The sequence below is a fragment of the Trematomus bernacchii genome, unplaced genomic scaffold (genome assembly GCF_902827165.1).
Source record: "Trematomus bernacchii unplaced genomic scaffold, fTreBer1.1, whole genome shotgun sequence".
Classification (NCBI taxonomy): Eukaryota; Metazoa; Chordata; class Actinopteri; order Perciformes; family Nototheniidae; genus Trematomus; species Trematomus bernacchii.
Genome location: NW_022988050.1, coordinates 2,252,944 through 2,279,952, shown reverse-complemented (window position 1 = coordinate 2,279,952; position 27,009 = coordinate 2,252,944). Strand labels below are relative to the sequence as shown.

General features: G+C 39.6%; 3 protein-coding genes across 5 annotated transcripts; 2 read left to right on the top strand and 1 right to left on the bottom strand.

Annotated features, from left to right (window-relative positions):
* Nucleotides 1-70: 70 nt before the first annotated feature.
* birc5a (baculoviral IAP repeat containing 5a) lies at nt 71-2,097 on the top strand. The gene is made up of 4 exons (XM_034119727.1): nt 71-276; nt 1,401-1,510; nt 1,603-1,720; nt 1,850-2,097. Exons 1-4 carry the CDS (start codon nt 169-171, stop codon nt 1,940-1,942), a joined length of 429 nt encoding a protein of 142 aa, XP_033975618.1. The 5' UTR covers nt 71-168; the 3' UTR covers nt 1,943-2,097.
* A 1,055-nt stretch (nt 2,098-3,152) lies between these two features.
* tmem235b (transmembrane protein 235b) lies at nt 3,153-13,951 on the top strand. Its single transcript, XM_034118968.1, has 4 exons — nt 3,153-3,402; nt 3,601-3,678; nt 4,225-4,362; nt 13,725-13,951. Exons 1-4 carry the CDS (start codon nt 3,225-3,227, stop codon nt 13,949-13,951), a joined length of 621 nt encoding a protein of 206 aa, XP_033974859.1. The 5' UTR covers nt 3,153-3,224.
* Nucleotides 13,952-16,222: 2,271 nt separating this feature from the next.
* Nucleotides 16,223-26,974, bottom strand: LOC117473336 (uncharacterized protein C16orf52 homolog B-like). Of its 3 annotated transcripts, none has more exons than XM_034118884.1 (4): nt 26,386-26,974; nt 26,240-26,320; nt 20,926-21,138; nt 16,223-17,648 (listed from the first exon to the last, which is right to left on the bottom strand). In XM_034118884.1, the coding sequence occupies exons 1-4, from the start codon at nt 26,402-26,404 to the stop codon at nt 17,464-17,466; spliced, it is 498 nt and encodes a 165-aa protein (XP_033974775.1). In that variant the 5' UTR covers nt 26,405-26,974; the 3' UTR covers nt 16,223-17,463. The 3 variants fall into 3 exon arrangements, with proteins under 3 accessions (XP_033974775.1, XP_033974777.1, XP_033974774.1); XM_034118886.1 differs by having other exon boundaries at nt 26,240-26,299; XM_034118883.1 differs by having other exon boundaries at nt 26,240-26,974.
* Nucleotides 26,975-27,009: the final 35 nt, after the last annotated feature.

The following is a 27,009-nucleotide window of genomic DNA, read 5'->3' as shown; positions in this document are numbered from 1 at the left end:
GGACCTGTGGATTTATTTTCGCGTTGATCCACGAAGAAGAAATCCGCCAATCAAAACTGTCGAAGCGAATTTCGCCAAAATTTGAAATCACCCTCCGCTCTGTGGTTTTAGCTGTTGGAAACATTCTGGTTGAAACTAAAGTTGTTTGACGTCTATTTTAACTATACAATGGAACCGCTTAGCAAAGACTCCATCAAAATGTACTCTTATGAGAACAGACTGAAAACTTTCGAGGGGTGGCCGTTTGAAGAAAACTGTTCGTGTACGCCGGAAAACGTGAGTAAAAACGGTTGATCCTGATAACAATGCTAACAGCTAACACAACAACAACTAGCTGTAGCTACATTTAAAAACATGCTAATAATGGAATTAAATACCCTGGGTTTAATCGACCTGCAGGTTAACCGACAATAAATAATCCCTCTTGACTTTTGCTTTAATTTAGAGTAACGTTGGCGTTGTCATTACTTACAAAGGTGATATAAAGGTAATGCTACGTTAAGAGTTAACACAACGTTTTGCAATAGCATAAGCAAAGGTTTAACGTATGTAGGATAGATATGTGCCAAATGGAAAATAAGTGGTTGTTGCTCAAAATAAAGGTCGCGATAATTTGACGAACAGGTTATTTTCTAAGTACTCATTTAAGCATAGAAGTAGGAAATGGTCTATGTGTTTGGTTTGTGAAGCATTCTGAGTTACCTTTTTCAATGAAAAGTGTTAAATTAAGCATGATTTGATTTCAATACCCGTTTACCCTGAAACTCAGACACATCATTTGGCTAGATGCCACTGATTTTTTGTTAGTATAGGCTACCTAACTAGGGCTGCAGCGCATATTATTTTCATTGTTTCATTTCCTAGTTGTGTTTTCAAGGAATGGGTTAACCATTCCCAGGGACCTTTGTGACATCTTCACACAGCTTGTTTGTTTCTTTTCTAAACCCAAATATACTACATTTACAAAGAGAAACCCTTGCATTTAAACATTTTTGAATACTTCAGCGAACCATTCATTTAAAGGTGGGGTAGGTAAGTTTGAGAAACCGGCTCGAGATACACTTTTTGTTATATTCCATGGAATGCTCTTAACATCCCGATAGCAATGAATATCTTAAGTGCTTTGACAAAAAATCCATTAAAAAATGTCATCTGTGGAAGCCGTAGCACTGTAAAAAGCACGACCAATCATTTTATAAGGATAAAGATAAGGAGGAAGGACAATCAATACTGTATATAGTAAATGTGAGGTAGTGTGTCGCCAATGTAACCGGTTAGAACTTGAAGTGGCGATGAGGTCTTAAAATGTATGGAAAGGGTCTTAAAAAAGGTCTTACATTTGACTTCAGGATTCCTGCATATACCCTGAATGTGGTCTGTTTCTTCCATTGTTTCCCCAGATGGCCAAAGCTGGCTTCATACACACTCCTTCAGATAACTGCCCGGACATCGCCATGTGTTTCTTCTGCCTCAAAGAGCTGGAGGGCTGGGAGCCAGACGATGACCCAGAGTACGATGATCACATTACTAAACGTACTGCTCAGAGAACAACCATGGATTCAATATTAGTCTAACTCATCACTCTTTTGTTTTTGTTGCCAGAAAGGAGCACAAATCTCATTCGGCAGCCTGCCAGTTCATCGCTTTGAAGAAGAAAGTAGAAGAGCTGAACGTGGAGGAATTCCTTAAACTACATAGGGAGAAGCAAAAGTTCCAGATTGTACGTTTTAGATACAACTATGTTACTGCCAACGTTCTTCTCCGATCTGTTTTTCTTACTTTTTGTTACGCATTTTAAAAACTACACACAATTACTTATCCAGATTTTATTTCCTTCCTTCCCTCAAAGATAAAATCCAGTAAGGACGACTTCACCAAATTTGAAGGGGCAGTCAAACAGAGACGAGCAGAACTCATTAAGACGGCCAAGGGGGAGGAGTGACACGATGACGGATGCAGATGAATGAGAAGATTAGTTGTAGCTGGCTGACTTGATTGATATCCGAGATTCCTTGATGTCTTCTTTGTAACTGTCATATTTTATGTAGTCTTTTTTTTATCAGATTTTAATCAATAAACATGTTCTTTCTACCTTCATTTATGTATCAGGGTTCTTACAGTCATTAAAAACCTGGAAAAGTCATGGGAATTCAAAAAGCTAATTCCAGGCCCTGGAAAAGTTATGGAAAACAATATTTTTCCCAAAGTTTTGGAAAAGTCATGGAAATGTAACTAAAGTTGCATCAAATATAATTTATATTTTATCTAATCGACGAAATAGTAATACTATAATGATAATAAATACTATCTTATAGTAATGAAAAGTAAAATGGCATTTAACTGACGAGGTATTTTGCTGGTGAGAGATTTGAGTTGCTTTAGTCTGTAGAAGCTAGTAAGCCTACTATTTTATTTGTTTTAGATAGGCACAACATGTTTCATATGCAGACCTTATTTTCCTGTTCCATGTTAAAATAAACCATTTTCAGTGGTACTGCTGGGAGTAATTTTTTTGGTCATGGAAAATTAAGTAACGGTCATGGAGAAGTCGTTCAATAAGTATGAACCCTGATGTATGTATTATCTCACTGGGTTATTCCTGGTTCAATATAGGTTTGACAAAAACTTGATTCTGATGTTAAATGCTGAAATGAGCCATCTGCGTCTGAGCATGTGTAAAACTGGCTTTATTTTAAGTCATATTTACTGTTAAAATATGATATGATTGAATTTGATCTGTCCAGTGATGCTCGTTAACAACCCAATATACGTTTTTACAAATACGTTTCCTTTATAATGACATGATACCGCAAGCTTGGAAAGCATAGGAACATCATGGTTACACTACTATGATATTGTCATACTTAGACTAGGTAACTAATAAGTAAGTGTAACGGTAAACCTGCTGACTAATGTTTCCACATATTCCCTTATGATTGTCTTGCGTAAACGTGTGCGCCTCCGGATAAATCAAGTCCCTCCCAGAGAAGAAGAAGCTGTTGTTCGCGCATCTCTCTCACTTCATCATTCAGTCCGGGGTTAGTTCATCTCCATCCTGCAGATCTATCCCGGACAGAACACATTTTGGATAACCTTTTATATTATGGGGACTTATTGCGCTTCGACAATTAAAAGATTGGATCACCACTGAAAGAACATCTGCGTTACGCGCGAGTTAATCCCGTAACCGTTTTACGCGTGAAGTGATCCTCACCTGCGGGAGGATGAAGGTGACTCTCGGCTCTCTGGTGATCACAGCCGGGATCTGCGGACTGCTGAGCTTCGCTTTCCTGGCCACTTCCCTCGGAACGCAGTACTGGTACATCATAGAGATGAATCCCATGAATGTGAGTGACTTTGAGGACATGAGCTCCCACTCGGGACTGTGGAGCATCAACGAAGGTAATAACTCTCTCTTTTTGTTATTGACATTAGTGCGCTATATTTGGGAGCATGAGTGGGGGTGAAATATAATTGAATGACAACCATTTTCCTTATCTCTGTTGGACTCCAATGTATTTGTTTCAGGCTTTCTAGTGATGGAGTACATTTGACAATATGTATATATGACTGAAGTGCTTTTTTTTATTGTGACTACAGGTGAGAAGAACGTAGACTCCATTGACTCTTTCACAGCTGACGAGTCCAGATACTCTGAGACTGAGCTGCACATGCTGAGTGAGTCTCCTTCATCTGAATAATGTTTTAATGAAACACTAATAAGTCATTCACAGTGAGATTGAAATGAAGAATTAATGAAAAACACATGAGCAGAGATGAATGGTATGGAGGCTACTTGTACTGTACTTCTATCCAATTTGAAATCCTGTAATGTTTTCTTGAATGCAATAATATCTCTTGGTTCCAATAATCACACTACCTCATGTATTACGCCAGGAATTAAAAGTATTATGTCCTAATATGTTGGCTATTCTGACACACAGTGCTTTGCACAGCTGATATATGAGCAACACAATCTAACTTTAAGGTGCATTTGATGACTTGTATGTCCCAGTTGTATGCATGCAATATGTACTTAGTTAGGGCCCCTGTAGAACATATTCAAAGTTAAAGTGTGTTTCCAAAATTCTTCAAACCTCCTCCATCTTGGATAAAACCCTGTGGTTCAAATAATCACCGATAAGGATATTGCATTGTCCACACATGCATAACTCAACACATGCTTCATTATACACCTGTTTGTGTGCATGTGTGTGTCTGCAGGTATGCACGGTGCCATCGTGGTGGTGCTCCCCATCAGCCTGCTGCTGCTGCTGTTTGGCGGGATCTGTGGGCTGGTCAGCTCTCTAGCCCGGAGCCCCCTCCTCCTCACCGGCACCGCCGCCTACTTCTTCATCTGCAGTGAGTCCAGCTCCAGTTTCCTCCACATTTACATTTAAGTACTGTACTTACATTTACTTGAGTATTTTCCATTTTATGCTTCTTAATACTTCTACTCCACTACATTCTGGAAGCTAATATTGTACTTAGGACTCCACTACATTTATCTGACAGCTTTAGTTACTTTACAGATTTAGTTTTGAGCTAATACAGAATGTAAATCAACAGTGACATTATTATTTATAGGGTAAGACATCCAGCAGCAGTATAGTAATTCAAATTAGCTTCACATTTACAAGCATTGATGAACATAGAGCATCAATAGTCATATTCCAGTAATATAGATGACGCTGTAATGAGTCATAATGCATAACAAATGCTCTTATTTTTGTTACTTAAGTGTATTTAAATACAATAGTTTTGTACTCTAACATTAATCAGACTATGAATGCTGGACTATACTTGTAATGGAGTTTTTTTTTTATTTAATATTTCTAATTGTACTATCTAGATCTACTTCTTCCATGACTGGCTCCCAAATCTGCAGATGTGTTTCATGCACCCGCTGAGATATGTTGCCATCAATTCCAAATAGAGCAATTAAATAAAAAAATGCAAGGCTTTGCACTCAAGATGAATCACAGCTACTATTACTACTATTACTACTGCCACTACATCAAAGAGCTTCAGAAGCCCGAGTAGGAAGTCCCCATGTGAACTGTATGGACAAAGCTCTCTCACAAATACTGCGCCTGGGATTTTCTTTTTATCTAGAAGACAGTGCTGCTTTTATATGGCCCAACTATTGAAATTACACATTGTGGAAGAGATGGTGTTAATAAAAATGACACCATATATCACATTAAGTGCAAGAAAGAGAGTCATTCTGCTTTGGATCATTTACCTCAGCGTTAAATAAAGCCGCAGCCATTATGTGCCAGTATAAAGCAGTCAATTGTCGTGACACACGTTGTTAATGATCTTTGCACTCAAATGGCACTGTGCAGGGAACAGGATACCTCAGAAGTGTTTCTGTGCTCTCACACCTTTTCCACAACAGCATTTTCCTGACATACATGCAGTGTGACAATGAGACCAGTGCATGAGAAGTACTCCTAAAAATTATCCTTATTTGGGCTTTTCCATGGCAAAAAACCTTTAAATCAAAGCATATTTGAACGGCAACAGTTAAATAATAGATAATGACACATATACATAATATGTATGTCCCTTTGTAAGAAGAACAGAGGCAGAATACTCAGAAATAAGATTAAAGGAGCACAGAAAAGATGTATTTATGCTTGTGTTTTGGGTGAGATTAGAACACGGTCACGATCAATGCGGTGTGTTTTATTCGGTATTTAACTCACTGTTGGTTTTATAGAAGAACGCTGTGCAGGGTTTGTTGGACTATATAAGGCTGGAGTTGGAATTAGAGCAAGCCATGATGGTTAATTTGTGCAGACGGGAACACATTATGTGCAGGGCTGTGTGAAACCGACCTTCTGTATAGTTATTGACCTCATGAGGCCAAACGAACTGACTGAGTGTGTTATTACAATAAAGACTGATTGGCTGTTTGATTCGGCCATATTGGTTAAGCATGCATGAACGGGCAGGTGTGTGTGTGTGTGTGTGTGTGTGTGTGTGTGTGTGTGTGTGTGTGTGTGTGTGTGTGTGTGTGTGTGTGTGTGTGTGTGTGTGTGTGTGTGTGTGTGTGTGTGTGTGTGTGTGTGTGTGTGTGTGTGTGTGTGTGTGTGTGTGTGTGTGTGTGTGTGTGTGTGTGTGTTTGTGCGTGTGTAAGCGTGTGTGTCTTGTTGTTGTTAGAAGCCTTCCTTCACTCCCCGTATGGGTTAGGAGAGATTTTATTGGTCTGTGGAGAGATGTAACAGAGGTCTTTATTTTCTATGTTTTCTATATACACGGCCCTGCATGTTAAATCAGAACAGTGACCATGTTTCACATTAATTATCTAGACTGTGGCTGTAATCTCATTTTCATTTACAAAGGAAGTCCCAACATTCTTTCCACATTGGAAATACATGGAAACATGATGTATAAAGAAAATAAATACACAAAAACAACACTATGCTCTCACAACCAGTGGCTGTTCTGGACTAATTGTACTAGGGGGGGGGGGCAATAATTTAATAAGAGGGGCACATTTAATGTAGATTTTAACATTTTGAGTTTAGTATAAAGTAAAAAAAGCAACATAAAATACCATTATTGATGTTTGATTTAGTAACAGAGATTGTTTCATGACTTTGTTACAATTAACTTGTTTTTTTTATTAGCTTTGGCCCAAGATACAAAACATTAAAAGAACATGGGGTAATAAATGCATTATTTATGCAGCCAAACGTTGTTTTTATTTTATTTCTTAACATTTGTTTCAGTAACTTAGTTTCAATTTATTAAATTACATTACTGAAAAGAAATCCCTGTTAACTTTGGCCCCGCTTACAGCACAGTAACCTTGTTTATCTATACAACTTGTGTGTTTAGCTATATTGGATTAGGAGCACACCATTATTAATCAGAAATTGGTAAGAAGAGCACACACTTTTCCTTTCCTCTAACTTCTTAATTTTGCTCCCAAAGTGCATACAATAGCCCACTGCTCCTAGTACTAGACTCCTGGTCCTGGTACTAGGATGGGTTAAAAGCAGAGAACACATTTCACTGTGTGTGCTGTGTGCTCTGCATGTGTGACCATTAAAGAGGGTTTCATCCCTCCGATATCTATCTAATTAATTCAACTTAATTTAAATTGTACGTCATTTTCTTAGATGTGGCAAAGTAGATTTGCATCAGAAAAAATGGCAATCAAAATGTGCGTCTCTCTAATGTTCTGTATGTTAAAGGGGACCTATCATGCAAAATGCACTTTTTCATGTATTTTATTCATAAATATGTGTCCCCGGTGTGTCAGGGAACACACGCAGCGTCAGAAAATAAAACCCTCTCTCTTTTCCTCTGTACCCAAATCTCTAAAAACGGGGCTACAACGGAGCTGTTCCAGATTTGCGTCCGATATGACGTAATATCGGAAATGTAGGCTGGCTTTACACCCACGGCCCTATCAGAAACGCTGCGATCAGAAACAATGCCCGACTGTTTTGGACGTAATATGGTCGGTGTTTACATTAGCATCGCTAACACTCAGAGCTAACCTGTACTGGAGAGCATGTGTGTGAAGAAATGAAAAGGAACTCACCTTGTGGTATAACCGGCAAGAGAGAAAGCCTTTGAGCTCCATACTGTTTCAGAAATAATCCTTGATAATCCATGATATGGCGTTTCATCACGGCAGTATTTAGTTTAGACAGTAGCTGAGGGTCCCGCATGAGCTCAGCCCCCTCCTTTTTTTTATTTTGTATCAATTCTTTTTTTTTTAAAGCTTTATACATACAATCAGCACTTTTGAAACAGGAAGTGAAATAGAGGGATATGAGGCATGGCTAGAATGGGTGATCTGTTTGGTATTTTGAGCAAAACACTTCATAGTCATGTTTTTTATATATTTGTATATATCTGAGACCTATGCTATTGCCTAAAAATAGCATGATAGGTGCACTTTAAATCATGCCATCTTTACATGGACTGCACATGCTGGAACATACACTCGTAGGTTATGGAATATTTGCCTTGATTTCAACTTAACAACAAGGGAAATACTTGAAATCTCTTAAAATGTGTCCATTAAAAAAGGGTAGTTGGCCATGTGGTTAAAATCACTATCACATCTCTTTTTTTTAAATTGATGCAACGCTCTCACACGTGAAATAAGCAACAGAAAATGTAAAGAGAATATTAAAGCATTTTTCAAATAAATTGTCTTTATTGATCCTGTGATATTCTCCTCTCATTTGAAAGCCAGGAACACAGAAACTGTTGAGATGCAGACCTGTAAAAAGCTGTCTCTTCATACATCAGATTCTCTGTTAATGTGCTCTATGCAAGGGTTAATTGAGATTCAGACAAAGGCACTTTCTGATTGGATTTGTACATGTATTGTATCAGTAATTGATTCTGTCTAAATACTAACATGAAGGAGATTTTGGTTTGTAACTGCTGCACATGTCAAACACCTCAAATGATCTTACTGCACGATGTAACACCTTTCATTATTGGAAATATTCACGAGGTGTTTGAGATACAGCGGAGAAAACCAGTATCCATTAAGACACATTTAAAAGAGCTGAGAGAACCTTCTACTGAGAGCAAAACAAACCCTTTAAGGGCGACTGTGGCTGCGAGGGAGTGCGGTCGTCTTTCAACCAGAAGGTTGTGGGTTCGATCCCAGCTCATGCAGTCAACATGTCGATGTATCCTTGGGCAAGATACTTAACCCTGAGTTGCTCCCGATGGCATGGCCAACGGTGTGTGAATGTGTATGAATGTTAGTTCCTAGAGTAAGGTACACTGCTCTGTATGAATGGGTGTGAATGGGTGAATGACATGTAGTATGTAAAGCGCTTTGAGGGGTCGTAGAGACTGGATAAAGCGCTATATAAGTACAGTCCATTTAAGAATAATGAATCTGAACCGGGTTATAAGATGTAAATCAGGGTCCTTGTCAGATTGGAGCAATTAAGTAAATAGATTACTCATCTTCCAAATGTTGCCTAATTACAAACGAGGTGTGTTTTGAGTCCATGACTTATAAACAGGAAAACATGAATGAAAAATGAAAAAAGAGAACCATAGTTTGTAGTTATTGACAAATGATATTTATTTCTACCTGTTGCTTCCTTATTCCATTCTTTAAATAAGAAAAACCCAATTAAATGTTACTTTGAAGTTTGGATTTTAATTTAAAGAAATATATAATATAGATAGTTTTGTTAAATCTCATGCTGGATAAGACCACCGAGGAAGACCTTAACGAAAGCTGCTTTTTAACAAGCCCTGTCCTTCATTCGAAATATATAATAATACCATAAATGTCAAAATAACCACAGAAGTGAAATAATAATAGCCAAGCATAAAGGAGAAGAAAATGTTAATTATGTCAAATGATGCTTTAAAAAACAATACAGCGAGGGAATTTATTTAATTGGTATCACTGTTACTTGCCACTGTTATTGTAATACATTAAATATAATATGAAATCTCCATAATATATGTCACTTATGGCGCATTTCCACTACAGCGCGGTTTAAGCGTGCCGTGCCGTGCCCGGCCCGTTTTTGGTTGCGTTTCCACTAGGCGTAGTTCCGGCTAGCGGGTACTTTTTCACAGTTTTCTGGCTCTCCAAAATCGAGGTTCTTTCCGGGCCAACAGCCGGGCTGAGTATGCTAAACTAGTGAGAGAATCGCTGGCAACTACAACAAAATGAACATATTTTACCGTGATTTAATTGTAATACACGTTTCAAAATGATGCCGAAGTAACAACATACTGATACCGGTTAGTAAAAACCATGAATTAATGCTTTGACAAGTCTGCAGACAGACGGCAGGCGAAAAACCTTTTAAAATGCGTGTTTTCTAAATGGAGATTGGCTAAGCTAACGCAATATATGCTCCGACCGTCCACACTCACAACAATGGCCTATACAGACATAAATAAACCAGCGACTGTATTCTCCATGACACAGACAGTCTGTGGTTTGTACTTGTTTAACTTTTGTCTAGTTTCTGAACAGATATGAGGAGCTGTGAGCTCTGAGGGCTAACAGCTAACGGCTGATGTTGGTTTTGTGTTTCGCATTGAAGATGACGTCACGGCTCCGCCTACACTGCGTTACTATAGTTACTACCCCAGTTCCTAAACTGTACGGGAAACGCAGCATAAAGTGAGCCTGGCCTACCAAGGCCTAACTATACCGTACTAAGCCGAGCGAGGCCCTGCAGTGGAATAGCGCCATTAGTCTGTTTACTCAATGATAGAAAAGGTTGGGAACCGCTGCTGTTGGCTACCACACACCCAACTTGATAATTATTTAACCTAGAAACCAATGATATGAATGTGTGAGAGTTAGATTACCGTTAAGCACGTTAACACTATTATATTAACCTGGGTATTTACAGTAATCAGGTTATTGGTGAGCACAAACACGAAGTGCCTGAGCTCTTCTCTTATGACCTCGATAAAGAAGACCTTGTGATGGCTGACACTTAAAAAGACCCTTTATATTCTCACTGTAATCAGCAGCACATGGCGATGTGTGGAAGGGAATAAAGACTTTAATTAGATTGGGCTTGACTCGTGAACTTGTTGACTGTCCGACTTTTAAAATATGAATAAGAAGTGTCAGAATCATAATAGATGTTGCTGTGTCAGAGTAAATTCAGTTAGATTTAACCCTAACCCGGAGGCTGGGGGCAATAGGGCTGAAGAGCTTAAATAAAATAATCAATTCAATTATATAAAAATTGAATACCAGAGTGTTTACCGAGTGTGCCATCAGTCAGGATGTAGGGTTGGAAGAGTTATTTGTATTCCCTTAAAATGACTAATTACCTGTAAAAACACGTTAAGCACACATTGTTGTTTAAAGGGCCCTATCATGCTCACTTTCAGGTTCATATATGTATTTTGTGCCCCTTCTGTGACATGTTTCCATGTTGAGCTTTGGGATTTTAGCCTTTGCAGACCATTTACATGCACAGAAACCTAAATAACACACTACAGGAAAGGGAACACCCCTTAAAGCATGACAGGGCCCCTTTAACAAACCAGGTGTCAACTTACTGCATTTAAAAAGAATGAAGAAAGCCTTTCATTTATCTGTAAATGCTTCTCTAAATCTGATCTCCTTGAATAGTGACAGTATTTCAGAATGAACAGCTGGCACTGAACGATAATGGTGTTCCTCTTTTCCCCTTAAAAAAATGTTTTCCCTGTTAGCTGTAACTCCCCAAGCGTATATACAGTATACACACATAAATGTGTATACATATAACATTTAAATGATCTTTTAATTGCTTTGTTCTAATGTTGCAGCTTCTTTCCTCTCCAAGCATTAAACAGCCTGATGGGTATTAGCCTGACTCCCTGCAGGGCCGTTCCTCTGCCTCCTCTCCACTTCCTCTTCCTCTCAATTCATATTCTGAGGAAGTTAAGGTTCCCTCTGGAAATGAGAACATTTACCAAGTCATGTTCAAACCAGAACAGGATGTGATGTCATGTTGTGTAGCTAAACAGCACACGTTTCTGTTATCATGCCGTCTGTTGTCTCTCTGTAAAGCTAACTTTGGCTAATAGCCACTATACACAAAGTAAGATAAGATAAGATACGATGTTATTCATCCCGAAGGAAATTGAATTGCCAGAGTTACAAAAATACAATAAACACAAAAGCATAAGTACATTAATTTATTCTTTTTATGGGTTAATATTCAACATTATTTCAAGAATTGGACAACTGAAGATGTTGACCTGATGATGATATTAGAGGGACATCTCCAAAAAGTATTATTAAACATCAATGTTAACATGCAACAAAATGTCATTTCAATCCATGTAATTTCACTTTGAACCCACATGCATACCTCTTGCATTAAAAGTCAGGGGATGACCGAAGTACTAAGGATTTATCCTCTGGAGAACATGAATGTCTAATTTATGTCAATAATGGTTTAATAGCCTGGACCAAAGAAGTGGACAGGCAGACGGATACATCGAGTAATACCTCAGTAAAAACAGTCAGAAAACGATTGAAAATCAAGGATAAAAATACAAAGATTAAAAATCTTCACAATCTTTCAATCAATTACTAAAATGTTTTCTGATCAAATCTTCCACAAATGGCTGAAATCCCTTTTAGTTGTGGGTGTAGTTGTCCTGTCTGTACAACGTGAGGCAGTTTCTGTCTCTGTGTTTCTCTGCATAGAAATGAGACCTCAGATGCAGCTTCCTCCTTGTTCTCTGAGCTAGAAGCACCTTGGGGTGTAATCGTAATAAAAGGATTATTAGTCCCACCCTGGGTAGCCTCTGCGCTTCACTTGCATCTCCTTAAAACCAGTAGCGAGTCGTTAAAATTAAAAGGGTTTCCAATAGCAACACTATGAAAGTGGTGAGGACAGTATGGCTTTGTGCGTGTCTGAATCAAGTCTCTGATGAGCAGGATGTTGAGTAAGCAGTCAGCACGCACGTCATTATATTTCCTGTCTGTCACAAAATGAGATTTTGGGAAGCTAATGGCAGCATGTTATTGTGGGTTTAATTGATAAGCTCTCAGCACGCAGCTCTGACTGGTACAAATATCCGCTTTATAATTTGCTGGAGTACAATGCCAGCTTGAACATTGCCTTAAAGGGACAGTTTACCCCCAAATCAAAAATTGATATTCTCCCTCTGACCATCAGGATGGTCAACAAACAACATTTAACAGCAATGTCTCTTTCAAGCAATCTTTATTATGTTACTCCACAGACCTTGTTGCTATCTGTTTCACCCAAAAATATTACAAAAACACACGTTTAAATCCGCCATCTCTCTCCTTCTGCGCAGTGATATGGTTGGCAGGTGTAGTCCTGTAGACAGAAAATAGTTCTTACACGTAACTGCTCACAACAAGGTCTGTGGATTATCTTGAGAAACAGTGTCATGATTTCTGGACACAGACATTTCTGTTGAGTTTTTTTCAAATGCACCACAAGCTCAGCACCACCTAGTTCCATTATGTTCAACACGAGGCAGACAAAAGCCAATATCTTTACCATTGGATAACTCACACTAAAACAATCTAGATTGATAAGAAAGCATTACAGGTGTGGTTTTTCATTTTGCGGTGAACCATCCCTTTTTTGTTTATTTCATGATTTCCAATTAAGAAATTGTCAGAATTATTAGGTAGTAAAACCCAGCACAGTTTTAAAGGTCCCCTATTATACAGTTTTTCATCAATATATTATAGGTCTCAGATATATACAAAACATGTCCCTGAAGTGTTTGTCTCCAAACACCAAACAGATCATTGCAGCATTACCCATAATCCCCTCTGTTTCAGCCCTGTTTCAAAAGTGCTGATTCTCTGTCTGTTACTTTAGTTACTTTAGCCCCTCTGAGAGATATTTGGTTAAAAAGAACACAATGGTGCTCTAGGAGGAGATTCAGGTGATAAGGTGGGGGGGGGGGGGGGTTACCTTGGTTGGTGATTGGCTAATCACTAAGCCAATGGCTAATGGTTACACAAGCCAAAACATCGTTATGACATCATAAAGTGGCCAAAATCTGATCAGCTCATTTTCAGACAGGTTTTTATATAAATGGATCAGGACAAAAAGAGAGAGAATCTTTGTTCCTGAAACTTTCAGAGTCTCTTTACACAGAGGGGACACATGTTGATGTATACAAGAGAGGAAAAAGTGGATTTTGCATAATAGGTGACCTTTAAGTCTTGTTTATTTTGAATGTGTGTCTCTGTGCAGGTCTGATGACCCTGTGTGGAGTGAGCCTCTACATTATCTACTCCTACCAGGCTCTGGCGGAGACGGAGAGGCTGGTGGGGGCGGAGGGTCTGGCCCACGTCCACACCTCCTTCGGCTGGTCTCTGGGTCTGGCCTGGCTATCCTACGGCCTGGAGCTGCTCACCGGGGTCCTGCTGCTGCTGGCTGCCAGGAGGGCCAAGCAGCAGTGCAGGAGTCCCGGAGCCTGACTCCTCCAGAGGATCCAACACCTCCAGGAGGGAAACTAGACTGATGGGTTACTGACATGTGGCTCTAAAGTTTATTAACAAGAAGCTGGACACTATGAAGGCTTTAAAGGAACACTAATGTTCAACTGGAGATGTTCTGACTGTTAAAGACTGTTTTATAAGGTTGATGTCCTCAAATCTGCTTTAAATGTGATAACTTGCGCCCTCTTGTGGTCTGATTTTAAGAAGTTCGAAGATAACTAGATAGGGAAGTGATATTGAGTAGAGAAAACATTTGAAATAAACAGTAAACTTATACAAATCAACAGTAAAAAGATGCACATCTATGGAGTAACTATAGTCAACAATATAACAAGAAATAAGTTATAATACACTTGTGCCAATCCATGCTTATTGTCACACTTTAGACATTCAATCTGTGCCAAATTAAACTGAGGATCTCAGAGTCTACATTTCTACACACATTCCCTCTCCACATGCTTAATCAGTATGTCTTTGAAGGTTTAAAGTGTTAGAAATGCCAAACCTGTGTTGTCTATATATTCACATTTTACTTCAATGTTTTTTCTACAAAAAATATATATCCATTTTGGTTCACCGTGCCTGCTGGTTAAAAATGTGACTGTTGTGCGGCTACTTATTGTCTGTATTTTGAGCCGATTGATCATTTAATGCTCCAAGTTTGTACTCTTTATTCAGTACTTTGGGATTGAACAGTGTCTGTATCTACAGTGTTTTTCTTTAGAATTGTATCCGTCTCAATTGTTAAATGTATTTCCTTGCGTGCAAGCAGCACTTGTGACTGGGGGATTTGACTTGAAGGCCAAAGGTAGTTTTGTTGTTTTACTGTTAGCACTGAGCAGAGAGGAAGACTGGATCCTGTTGCTGTCACTCATATCGGACAGGATCCTTTCAGAAAAACACAAATGCACATTATTGAACACTTTTCCCAGACGTTTCTAAGGCAACGTAAACATCCTGTCGGTCCTCACAAAGGATGGAAAGTGGGCGTGAGAGGAGATGTGTGCAGAAAACTGAAGATACAGGCTGTTTCTCAATGTCGAGTATACCTGCTGCAGAGCCACTATTTCAAGTATACTACGTCATCGAGTGGCGCCGAAGGACTGTTTAAATGCATGTTAAATGCCCAGCATTCGGCGCCACTCGATGACGTAGTATACTTGAAATAGTGGCTCTGCAGCAGGTATACTCGACATTGAGAAACGGCCTCAATGTAGTCATCGGATGAAACCATTCAGCTGTAGTCAAGGGGAAACAAGCACCAAGACATCGCAGTGCAAACAGAAGCTATATGTTGGTTTTCCAATAAACTATAAGCTGAACGTATCTCTGATTCCTCAAGCTTCTTAAAGGGGCCCTATCATTTCTTTGGGGGGGTTTCCCTTTCCTGTAGTGTGTTATAAAGGTTTGTGTGCATGTAAATGGTCTGCAAAGGCTACAATCTCTAAGTTCCAGACAGAAATTCCTCTATTGGACTCCTTTGTTTACTTCAAACATAGGGTTAGGGTTATTGGCTAGTGCTCCAACACATAGTACGTGATAGGCTAAGGGGCGGGACATCTCTAAGCGGTTGACCAATCACAACAAAGCCGGCCAGCTAACCAATCAGAGCAGACTGGGCTCTGGTTTCAGACAGAGGGTGAAAAGAGGTGCTGCAGCACAGGCAGTATGAGAAAAATAAAGAGTTTTTTGAACATTAAAGGTGGGGTAAGTAATTTAGGAGAAACCAGCTCGAGTGCGCTAGAATTTGAAAATACACAACCGGAAAAAATCTGCCACTTCCTTACAGAGCCCCTCCTCCAACACACACGAACGCGCACATGACCAATGAGGGCACGAGATAAGTTTGTGCACAGATGGAAGGCTGACAGGCAGGTAGGCCATCCAGTTATTTTAGCTGGTTCCGGCTAAAATGATTGGTCGTGCTTTTTACAGTACTACGGCTTCCACAGATGACAATTTTTTATGGATTTTTTGTCAAAGCACTTAAGATATTCATTGCTATCGGGATGTTAAGAGCATTCCATGGAATATAACAAAAAGTGTATCTCGAGCCGGTTTCTCAAACGTACCTACCCCACCTTTAAAGCATGCATGGAGACATGTCACAGTAGACACTAAATACGAAAATTAGCATAAGAGGGCCCCTTTAACTGCAGCCATCTTCTCTAAATATGTACTTTTTCAAGATTGTAAATACTATCAGGAATATGGTCTTCTAAAACAAGTTAATGAGACAGTCAGTTTTCAAAAGATTCATCTTTAATGGAATGAGATCTTCCATGCTCATTCAAAAGCATCACAGTGCTTCTAGAAAATGTCAGACAGGCTTTTCATTTATACAGAAATTAAGACGACATTAACACAAATATAAAACAAACTAATGGTAGCTTCAGTCATTTCTTGATACAGTGTTTAAACAACAGGAGATGCTCAACAAGGTGAATAATACATTCACTAAAATAAGAACAAAGCTGTGTTACTAGAATAATAATACTAAAGAAGAGCAAAATCATAGAGACCAGCTCGTTTTCTTGCAGCGTGATATCGTGATATGAAACTTAGATTTTGGATATTTAAATATTAGTGTGTTTTCCTTGTTTAAAAGGCTGCATTATAGTGAAGTAAAATGATGTGATTTTCTGAAATTAGCCTAATATTATATGCCTTTATCTACTTCATATTCATTTGACTGGTGACCATCAATGTTCTAATTGTTTTGTGAAAGCATCAATAGTCAACCCTACAATAACATACTCGAGGTATAGGTACAAATATTGTGTTCTGATCAATTTGGACAGAGGTTGCCATATTTTAATGCTAAATGCTTTCATGTATCCACAATAATAAGAAATGGACCCCATGAGATTACAACTGAACTCTATCAGTTACTTTAAGGTTAAACGCTCTGTAAGGCAAAGTGATCCACCACACATATCAACGGCAGAGAAACGGTGTCATACATAACGCCTTTACAAAAAGAAACATAACGGAACGATTTCAGAAATAAATAAAATGTGACAATAAAGTGAAACGTCATTGTATATATTACAGTCTGCTCCATGTAGCTGTGTTCAGGGAAGAGCCTCTGTCGTATTGGAGCCGGATATTTGGTGCTTTGGGCGGTTTTAAGGCCTGAAATGTCAGTATGTGTGCATCTTGATAGATGGGATGAGAGGAAGAAGGGTTATCTGTCATTAAATGTTCAAAAGACAGATGATGCAGCAGGGCCTCCTTGAAAGTCTGGACGTTTTAATCCATTTCCATCATGTTTGTTTTTTTAACATTCTCCCATTTGAATGACTTCCTTCTCACTGTTCATGGTTGAAGATAAGGAAGGCCATATCAGAGCTCAAGACAATTCATCCAAAGTTGAAGCACAAACAGGTTCCTCTGAGTTTTGTTTGACCTTAATGATACTTCCCACACTGGCATGGAGGAGTCCAAATCTGCCTCCATTGGTGGTGTTTCTCCAAAAGCACAAAAAGAAGTCATCCAGGCAGGCAAACCTTCCCGGCAAACAGCAACCCCACGATGGTGAAGAATATGGAGAGAACAAAGAGGACATATGAGGAGCCCACCACTGTGTTGTTGGGGAGTTTATATGGCTGTCCTCCCACCTCGTTGATGTAGAAACCGATGGGGAAGATGAGAGCAGCCATGCAGAACAGAACCACTGTGACAGAGGAGAAAACAGAAGGACAGAAACTGATTACACATCCTCTCTGGAACAACGATTCCCAACCAGAGGTGATCTGCAGCGGCCAGGAGGAATAAGGAAAGACTGTATTGAAGCTCAAGGTATTTGAAAATAAAGAAAGTATGACTTAGTGCTCTTGGGGCCAGCTGTAACACTTGAGAGTTGAGAGTGCATGAAAAGAAAGTTGGCAAACCAGCAGATACATTGAAATAATAGGCAAATATTCATGGAAACCAGTTCAATAAGCAACGATAAATTGTTTAAATGGGTAAAATAAGAAGTACACAGTTTAAAAAGTTATGTTAGCAAAAGGTAATAATGGTATAAGATATAGAAAGTAATTGATAGACAGTTAAATGAGATTCGATAATGGAAATGGTTCAAATAGATAAAGTGATGGGTAAACAGTAGGATTAGTTAGCTGTCTCTGATAGGAAAAAAAAAGGTTAATAAACCAGACAACACTAATATTGATTTATCAAATATTCAAAATCTGACCGATTTACTACTTTCATCAATCATAACTTTTTTGTTTTAGATTTGATTGCATTAAGGCTTGATGATATCCTTCACAGTAGACATTTGAAAATATTAAATTGCTGACCACCACTTTCATTGAATTTTGGATGATTTAGGCCCCGCTCACACGGGACCGTTTGCGTTTATGCAGTATGCGTATTCAAAAAAGTCTTCCGTTCACATGCATTTGTTTCATTTAACGTGTCTGTTTAAACGAGGCCGCTGGAAACGCTGTAGTACATATGCTGGGACTGTAAGTGGCGCTGTAACTTCCGCCAAAATACACCAAAAGCCGCGAAGAAGAGCAGCCTGGAGCAGCCCCGCAGCAATGTTGCCATGGCTACCCTTCTGTTTAAGCCCTGAAACTGAAACTGAAAGAAACCGAATCTGTTGTTGCTGATGGTTGTGGTAGAGGAGCTGTATATTTTTGCACTAATATCTGTAGCATGGTCAGTAGCAGTAGCACTAGCAGTAGCTACTGACAGGAGGAAGTCAGTGTGTGTGGCGATTGCTGGTATTCAGCGGGATATAGTCATTTCCTCAGCATATGGATAAATGCAACGGGGAAGTTAACTGAAAGAAACACGTCTCTGTGGATATTGCATCGAGAGGACGGCTCAGAAAGAGAGATATTCTCTACAAACACCGGGTGGGATGCACCTTTGTCAATATAATGGATCAATGCATGAAATCTGACTCTGTTTATTTTGTTTAAGGAGTATATTGGGCGTTAACAATTCTGGTTTGCCTTTTATAATATTATTTCATTCAAGAACCCCTTGTGCGTTTAATTAACACAGCTATTTTTGATAGTTGCTAGTACAGCAGTGAGCAGGAGAGGCGGGGCTATCCTATTTTTCCAGGAAATATTCGTATAGAGGTGATTACACGGACTCGGTTGACCCCCCAGAGCGTTTCGTTTGCAAATCTATCCACCTTGGGACCCGTTATTGTTTGTGGGGTCAGTTTCTATCGGCCTCGTGTAAATAATAGGGCTATACGCACGCGAAACTATGCAGATACAAGCAGTTTTCTCCTCGTGTAAACGGCGCCTTAGTCAACTTTGTAACGCCCATGGTGTTTCCGGTCAAAATGACCGCCATAAAGAAAAGGAATTAGTAACCATCCGGATCAGATCAAACACACACAAACACCCACCCACACACACACACATACTCTAGATGTGTGTCCCCCCCCCCTTATGTGCCCATCCCCCCATGTGAATCACACCTGGCACACACAAACACACACATACTCTAGATGTGTGTGTGTCCCCCTTATGTGCCCATCCCCCCACATGGATCACACCTGGCACACGCAATACATGTTCAGTGTCTATTCTTTGTATATTTACTGCAGTGTTTCATGTATACCAGTAGTCTGATACAATATGTACAGTTTGAAAGGGTGTTAAACGAAATTTGGTGATGATTAATGGTTTTTGTGTTAATGTAATAGCAGTTAAAACAGGACCGGTCAAATTTGACCGCGAACACCAAAGTAAGGGGGGGGAACGAAGACAATAGGAGGGTTAAGGCAGCTCTCAGCTTTTAAAAAGTGTGTTAAAAACTGTCCCTGAAACTAAATGGTCTACTCGTGAGAACATGCTTCATATTTTTCTATTTTTAGAGCCGAATGAACCACAGCTCCTGCTCTGAACCTCTTTTACAGAGAAACTGTCCTTTTCCTGTAAAAATAGAAACAGGACCATCAATGAGAGCTCCTCTGCAGTAAAGGTGTTCGTAATTACCGGCCTAAAAGCTTCTCCTGAAGTGAACTCTGATGTCGAGGTAGACTGCATTTATTTCACAGGAGAGTCTTCAGTAGCATCTCTTACTTTCACCGGCATTTTATAAACTATAACGGGCAGTTTTGCCTAGGCCTGCCTTTTATTTCTGACCTTAATGCTTCAATGTTTCAAGGCCTTATTGTCATTTGTACATTAGCTACAGTGTGGATATAGCAATGACAAACTTAGGTCACAGGCTCCTCCAACAGTGCAACATATATATATACAGGGTTCATACACTTTTTCACCAATGATTTTCAATGACTTTTCCATGACTTCTCCATGACCTTTACCTCATTTTCCATGACCAAAGAAATTACTCTTTCTCAGCGGTACCACTGAAAATGGTTTATTTTAACATGGAACAGGAAAATAAGGTCTGCATATGAAACATGTTGTGCCTATCTAAAACAAATCAAATAGTAGGCTTACTAGCTTCTACACGCTAAAGCAACTCAAATCTCTCACCAGCAAAATACCTCGTCAGTTAAATGCCATTTTACTTTTCATTACTATACGATACAGTATTTATTATCATTATAGTATTACTATTTCAGCGATTAGATAAAATATAAATTATATTTGATGCAACTTTAGTTACATTTCCATGACTTTTCCAAAACTTGGTTTATGCATAAGAATCCTTAATATTCATGAATTCTGTTATGTAACGTCCGCTCACTGGATACAGAACAATGATGTATATCCAGGCTGTTGATGCCTCAAAAGGTAAAGGTAAAGGGTCTTTTGCTTGATACTTTTGTCGTTTTCTGTTGGCTGACAACTGTCCTTGACCCTGGAAAGTCATTGGAGAGGAAATCAATTATTTCTATATATATCATGGGTAGGGCTTGGCATGATCAGGGCATTAATATGAGCGTTTAGACATGTGAAATCAGACCCTATCGATTCAAAGGGAGCTGGTTACGATGGAAATGAACGTACTTCCTGTGAAGGCGATCCATCGGGCGTATCGGGCGGCTTCTCGGCGCCAGTGGGACATCACCAGCAGAGCGCAGGTGACGGTGAGGGAGATGATGCCCAGGATGATGAAGAAGAGCGTGGTGATCCACTCTGGAGGAAGCTGGGGGGGGAAGCAGGTCCGCTCTCTGCCGTGGATCGTCTGGCACTGACGGACGAGACCTACTGTCAGAGTGCCTGGAGAGAGAGAGAGAGAGAGAGAGAGAGAGAGAGAGAGAGAGAGAGAGAGAGAGAGAGAGAGAGAGAGAGAGAGAGAGAGAGAGAGAGAGAAAGAGAGAAGAAGGAGAAGGTAAAACATCCATAGAGAGAAATCAAATACAATGCGACTACACAAACTAATATTAAAGGCTATGGAAATATTTGTACTCCCACGTTTAAATTTAGATATACTGATTTGTCATATTCTCAGTGTATTTCCTTTTTGTATATTTATATTTCTTTTATGTATTTTTTATTTTATGGGAGTATTACACTAGATTTTGTTAAGATATTTTTGTATTTGCTCTTATTTTTTTGTCTCTTAATTTGTGTTTTCTTGCACCAATATACACCAACACAAACTCCTTGTATGTAAAAACAACAGCATTTGGCAATTAGCAGATTTCATGTGATCTTACATGACAAGACAATATTCCCTTTAACAGTTTTGGTTGTTTTAATTTAAGATTTCAGTCTTTTTTAGTTGATTGTCTGTATCATTCAATCTGGTTTTAAGTGGGTGAGGCTCAATTGGAAAAAGATCATGTCATGTGTGTACTGGCTTTAAACCCCATTGAGATACAATTATAATTTGTTTCATTGATTGCAAGAGATATAACTTAAGCATGGCTTTTCAGTTGATAACCTTTCAAGACAGTTTTTAAGCAAGATTAAAGTAAATACTCCACAGTCTACCGCACATTAATTATACGAACATGAAAGGTTATGTAGTATATCAGGGCTGGCAGTTTGTTTGTTTTGCCAGCTTCATGTTACAAACTCCTAGTGCATGAGAAACATGTGATATGATTTGTTTTCATGTTGACTCTGGCTGCAGCAGAGACCCTCAGTGATTCATGATGACGTCTGACGGGATCAGGGTCTGCACAGACCACCAGAACATCTTCATCAGAGAGAGAGACTGTACATGTTAGAAATTAAGAGATCACAGGCCCTACAACAGAAGGAAAGTCATCTGACTTCCTCCTGCTGGGGGCTCTGACGTCAGGTGCTTTCTCCACACACACACACACACACACACACACACACACACACACACACACACACACACACACACACACACACACACACACACACACACACACACACACACACACACACACACACACACACACACACACACACACACACACACACACACACACACACACACACACACACACACACACACACACACACACACACACACACACACTCACACACACACACACCACACACACACACACACACACACACACACACACACACACACACACACACACACACACACACACACACACACCCACACACACACACACACACACACACACACACACACACACACACACGAAGCCCCACAGAGACTGCATCTGCTCAGCTCTGCATCCCCTCTGACGACATTGAAGACACAACACAAATGCAGAAAAATGAAATCCTCCCACTCCTTCATTCATTCGTCTCCTTTTCTTTTTCTATCTTATTATCCTCACAAAGGCAGTTAGAGATTGCCAAGCACACACAGAAGAAGAGGAGTTTTATGGATTCATTCATGGCAATTTAGCAACCGGAGAATTAGCATAATTGTCACGATGGTCCAAATCAGAAGAAACCAATATTAAAAAGAGTGCACGAAATACACTTCTACATCATATCATTGGTATAATATGTACAAATAACAATCAACTAGTACTTAAAGCCATTAAAATACTCCCAATTGCCATTTAACAGTAGTGTTTTTGTGTAAAAGACCACCAAGTGTCACCATACAATTCATAATGTTACATATCCGTCATCTCTGTACATATTCATAATTGGACTGAAGTGGCTTCAGCTCCCGATCATGGATAAAGTGCAGGATGATGATCCTTGAACCACATCCTCCTGCAGGCTGACCCCCCCCCCCCCCCCCACACACACACACACACACAGGATATCCTGTTCCATAACACACATCCTCTTACACCGCAGACCGGGAGACAACGCACAATGGACACAACAAATGGGTTTTTGCCTTGTGCTTTTGTGGGAAATGGATTTTGTTTTTAATCAAAAGTATGAGAAAGACAGCGATGATTGTTAAACTCGAGCGATAAAGATGAGTGTGGAGGAGAGTCATGGATACTTACGAATAAAGTAAGAAAAAGTGAAAGAAATAGGTATAAAAAAGTAGTTAGCAGTGATGTTACGTTCTGGTGTTTTTCCTGCTCATTGGTATGAAAAAGGTGAACGAGTCGTACTTTATAGCCGTTCTTTTATCATTGTGACCACATTTAAATGCCAGCCCTAAATCTCATCAGACAGGAGGTGAAAGGGGTGTTGTTAAAACATTATCATACTACTGATCTGTGCTTTGTATCTTAAGCGAGAAAAATATGGAGTTGGGGCAGAATCGCTTGTTAACCGTTGCAGAATCTAATACTGAAATAAATGTTTTTCGGTTTTACATGACCGAAAAAGAATGACTAGCAGTTCGGAAATAAATCACTTTATAAAGGGGACATACAATATTTGATGTTACATTGTATGGAAAATAATCAAACCACGACGTCTGGAACACCCTTCACATTTGAGATAGCTGGCGGCATCGATGTCTGCTACTCAAAAGGTCCAGTTTGTAGGATTTAATGACCTCTAGTGGTAAGGTTTTAGATTGCAACCAACTGAATAACCCTCCCTTTCCTGGAAACGTGGCATTCATGTAATAACAAATGTGAAAAACCTTATATTGATACAGACAGGGCCGTCCCTGGCCAACATGAGGCCCCACGTAAAGTTATATGATGAGGCCCTCTGTTTCGCGAGCGTCGGCGGGGGGGGGGGTGCTAGTGGAGCCTTGCAGCGGCGAAACCGTGCCGCGCCACACTAATTGCCCCGCATAAGCGCATAGGTGCGCCGCATTTTCACCCTCCGCAAGGTGTAGGGAGGGACGGCCCTGGATACAGAGTTTGGCTTCTGTTTTAGGCTACAATTAAATCATGCTACATGGCGGACTCTGTGTATAGATATGAAGAGCTTAATGTAAGCTAACGAGAACACAACAATTCTTAGTTTCAGTTGTTTCAACACTTGTCAAACATACTTGTGAATATTACATAGCATTCCTGCTGATAGATCTCCCTAAATATTACACTTTAAATTATCTGTAGTTCATACATTTTTAACTTTATACATGATATTTCCATGGTTAGACCCATAGAGTCCTGACAGTCTCGCTGTGGCCTTTAATTAATGAACACAGAAGTGGCAGGAACTTTGTGTGTTTCTGTGTCACGAATGGCCAATCCCTAACCTGTAATTAGTGAACACTTCTGAAACGCAGACACTTTCCTGCTCCTTCAAACCTCTCTACTTGACACTTAAACACACATGGTGAAAATGCTCACACACACCCAAACACACACAAAGTGCTCAGGCATGCATTTTGACCTTGTACTAGATGGGAAAACACAAGGAACAATAGCTCACAGAGCAGCTATAATAAACACCAGTGTTGCCGTCACAAATGTAAGAAGAGTTTTTTTACATACTTCCTATGCATGCACTTAAACTTAAATACGTCACCGTGCCTGAGGAGCTTTATTCTCCCAGTGGAAAGCATTACTCTCCCAGGAGGCTTAATTAAAAGTCCCACATCTTCATTCCCTAACAACACTTCCTGCACTGAGGGCCTTCAGGTGATTACTACTCGGCTAATTTAACAGGAACAAAAAGCTTTTAGTACAGTAAGTAGTACAGTAGTACATTCATCTCACACCCTCGCCTAGTATGAAGGAATGTGAGCTGCTCTTAACTACAGTCCATTTCCTGCTATGACGTTTAAGAAAATAGAGATTTAGTCTGTGGTTTACTTATTTCATTATGCAACAAAAACCTGCTTGTTATGTACTCAACTTGCATCAGCAGTCAGTGTTTTTACTTCAATACAAATCCTGTAATAAGTACTTTGCAGCCTGTTACGTGCTTATCTGTGCTGCATAGTAACATAAGGATGGAGGCAGCTGTGCATATACTGTACTGTTTGTCTTTTGCATCAGTTTTAGTCAATGTTTAGCTTTTGGACTTTGCATCTGAATATGACTCTATTGGAAAAATCAGGGAGGCTGACTGTAAGAAGAAAACTGTGATAATCGCCTGTATTAAACATATCAATTCTAACATTGACTGTACGATGAATGAAATATGCTTTCCTAGAAATGATCATAGGTGTTAATGAAAATGTAATCTGGAACAACAGTTGATGACATTGATGTCTGATGCCAACATCTTAATGAAAGATCAGATCACCAATTAATTTAAATCAGGATTATTAATAAAAACAAGTTATTGTTCTATTTTTTTGTGAAGAAATGGATACTTTCACCTCACAACTTACTAATCACAAAAATGCTATTAATTGAGATGAAATAACCATTATTTCAGTGGCATTTTAAGGTAATTGTACTCAAGTATTTCCATTTATACTTATAATATATATGCAACACTATATTTCGGAAGCCAACCTTAAACTTGTTAAAATATTCAGATTGATAATTTAACCTTAAAGTCATTCTCATTCATTGTGATGTTATATTATAAGTAACGCTACAATTAAAATACAAATTTGCTGTATTTTTTCCAGCTGAAACATTAAATAAAAGTTGCATCAATAAATAAAATCCAACAAAATAATATATAATTGTAAAATAGTACAACGTGCATGAGTACAATGAGTACTCAAACTTTGAGTACTTTTTTTTTAACCTACAAATGTACTTTTACCTGTAACAGACACTTTCAACACTATGGTATTGCTTCTTTTACATAAGTAAAATATCTGACATCTTCCACTTCTAGACATTGCTTAATTTTAAAGCCAAATTGAGAACCACATTTGACAATAAATCTGTTTGTCTGCAACTTTTGCCTTCAAGCGTGTTGGTTTTTTCAACATAAAACACAATGTGTATGTGATTTCGCCTAAAAATATATGCCGTTTTTTTTAGGGTTTAATCTCCTAGTTGCACCCAATAAACTGACCTCCTAATGCAACAAAGACATTTTTAAAGCACAAACTGGGAGAAAAGTGTCACCATGAACCTACCGGAAGCTCCTCCAGTGCTGATCCAGTCCGGGTTGGCGATGCTGGCGATGGCGAAGATGTCTGCAGTGAGGAAGAGGCATCCTGAAATCACGGTGAGTTTATCCATGTCGGTGCACAAACTGCAGGTTAGAGAGTTTCTGTCTCACCTAAAGGGAGGTGGGACATCCAGCAGCACGAGGACAGCCAGGGTTAGCAACGTGCATGGATAGACAGAGGAAGGATTGATCCACGATGTTCCTGCACACTGTGTTTGATCCAAATCGTTCCTGAAGAAATCCACTTTTATTTAGTCCACAAACAACCGAGCCTGACCCGACCTGCTGTCGCTTCTCCAGCCCCGGAGGAGAGGCTCTCAGCCCGGGTTCATGGATCTCTTAGCTCCGGAGGCTCCACCACATCTTGGTGATTTTGCAGAAAAAAGAGAGTGGAAAATGTGCTTTAATCGCTGGTTGAATCTCCGACACGGATTCATGCATGCAGCAGACTTATTTCCTGAGTCTGCATGCAGCCCCTGAGCTTTCTCCCCCCATATGGGAGCTTTTTCTTCCCTCTGGAGGACGCACACTGAGGGGAAACGCCGCCCATGACTCGCAGTCTCTGCGGCGCTCTCCTGGAGCTTTAAATCCACACACCCATATGCAGAATATCTTCAGTAGACTTCTTTAGAAAGCTTTTAAGACACACAGCAAATGTGTTTTCTGCAAAACGCTGCTGTCCTCTCTCAAATTCTGGCAGTTCTCGTCACTCCTTGGCTGTAGTGGACAACTCTC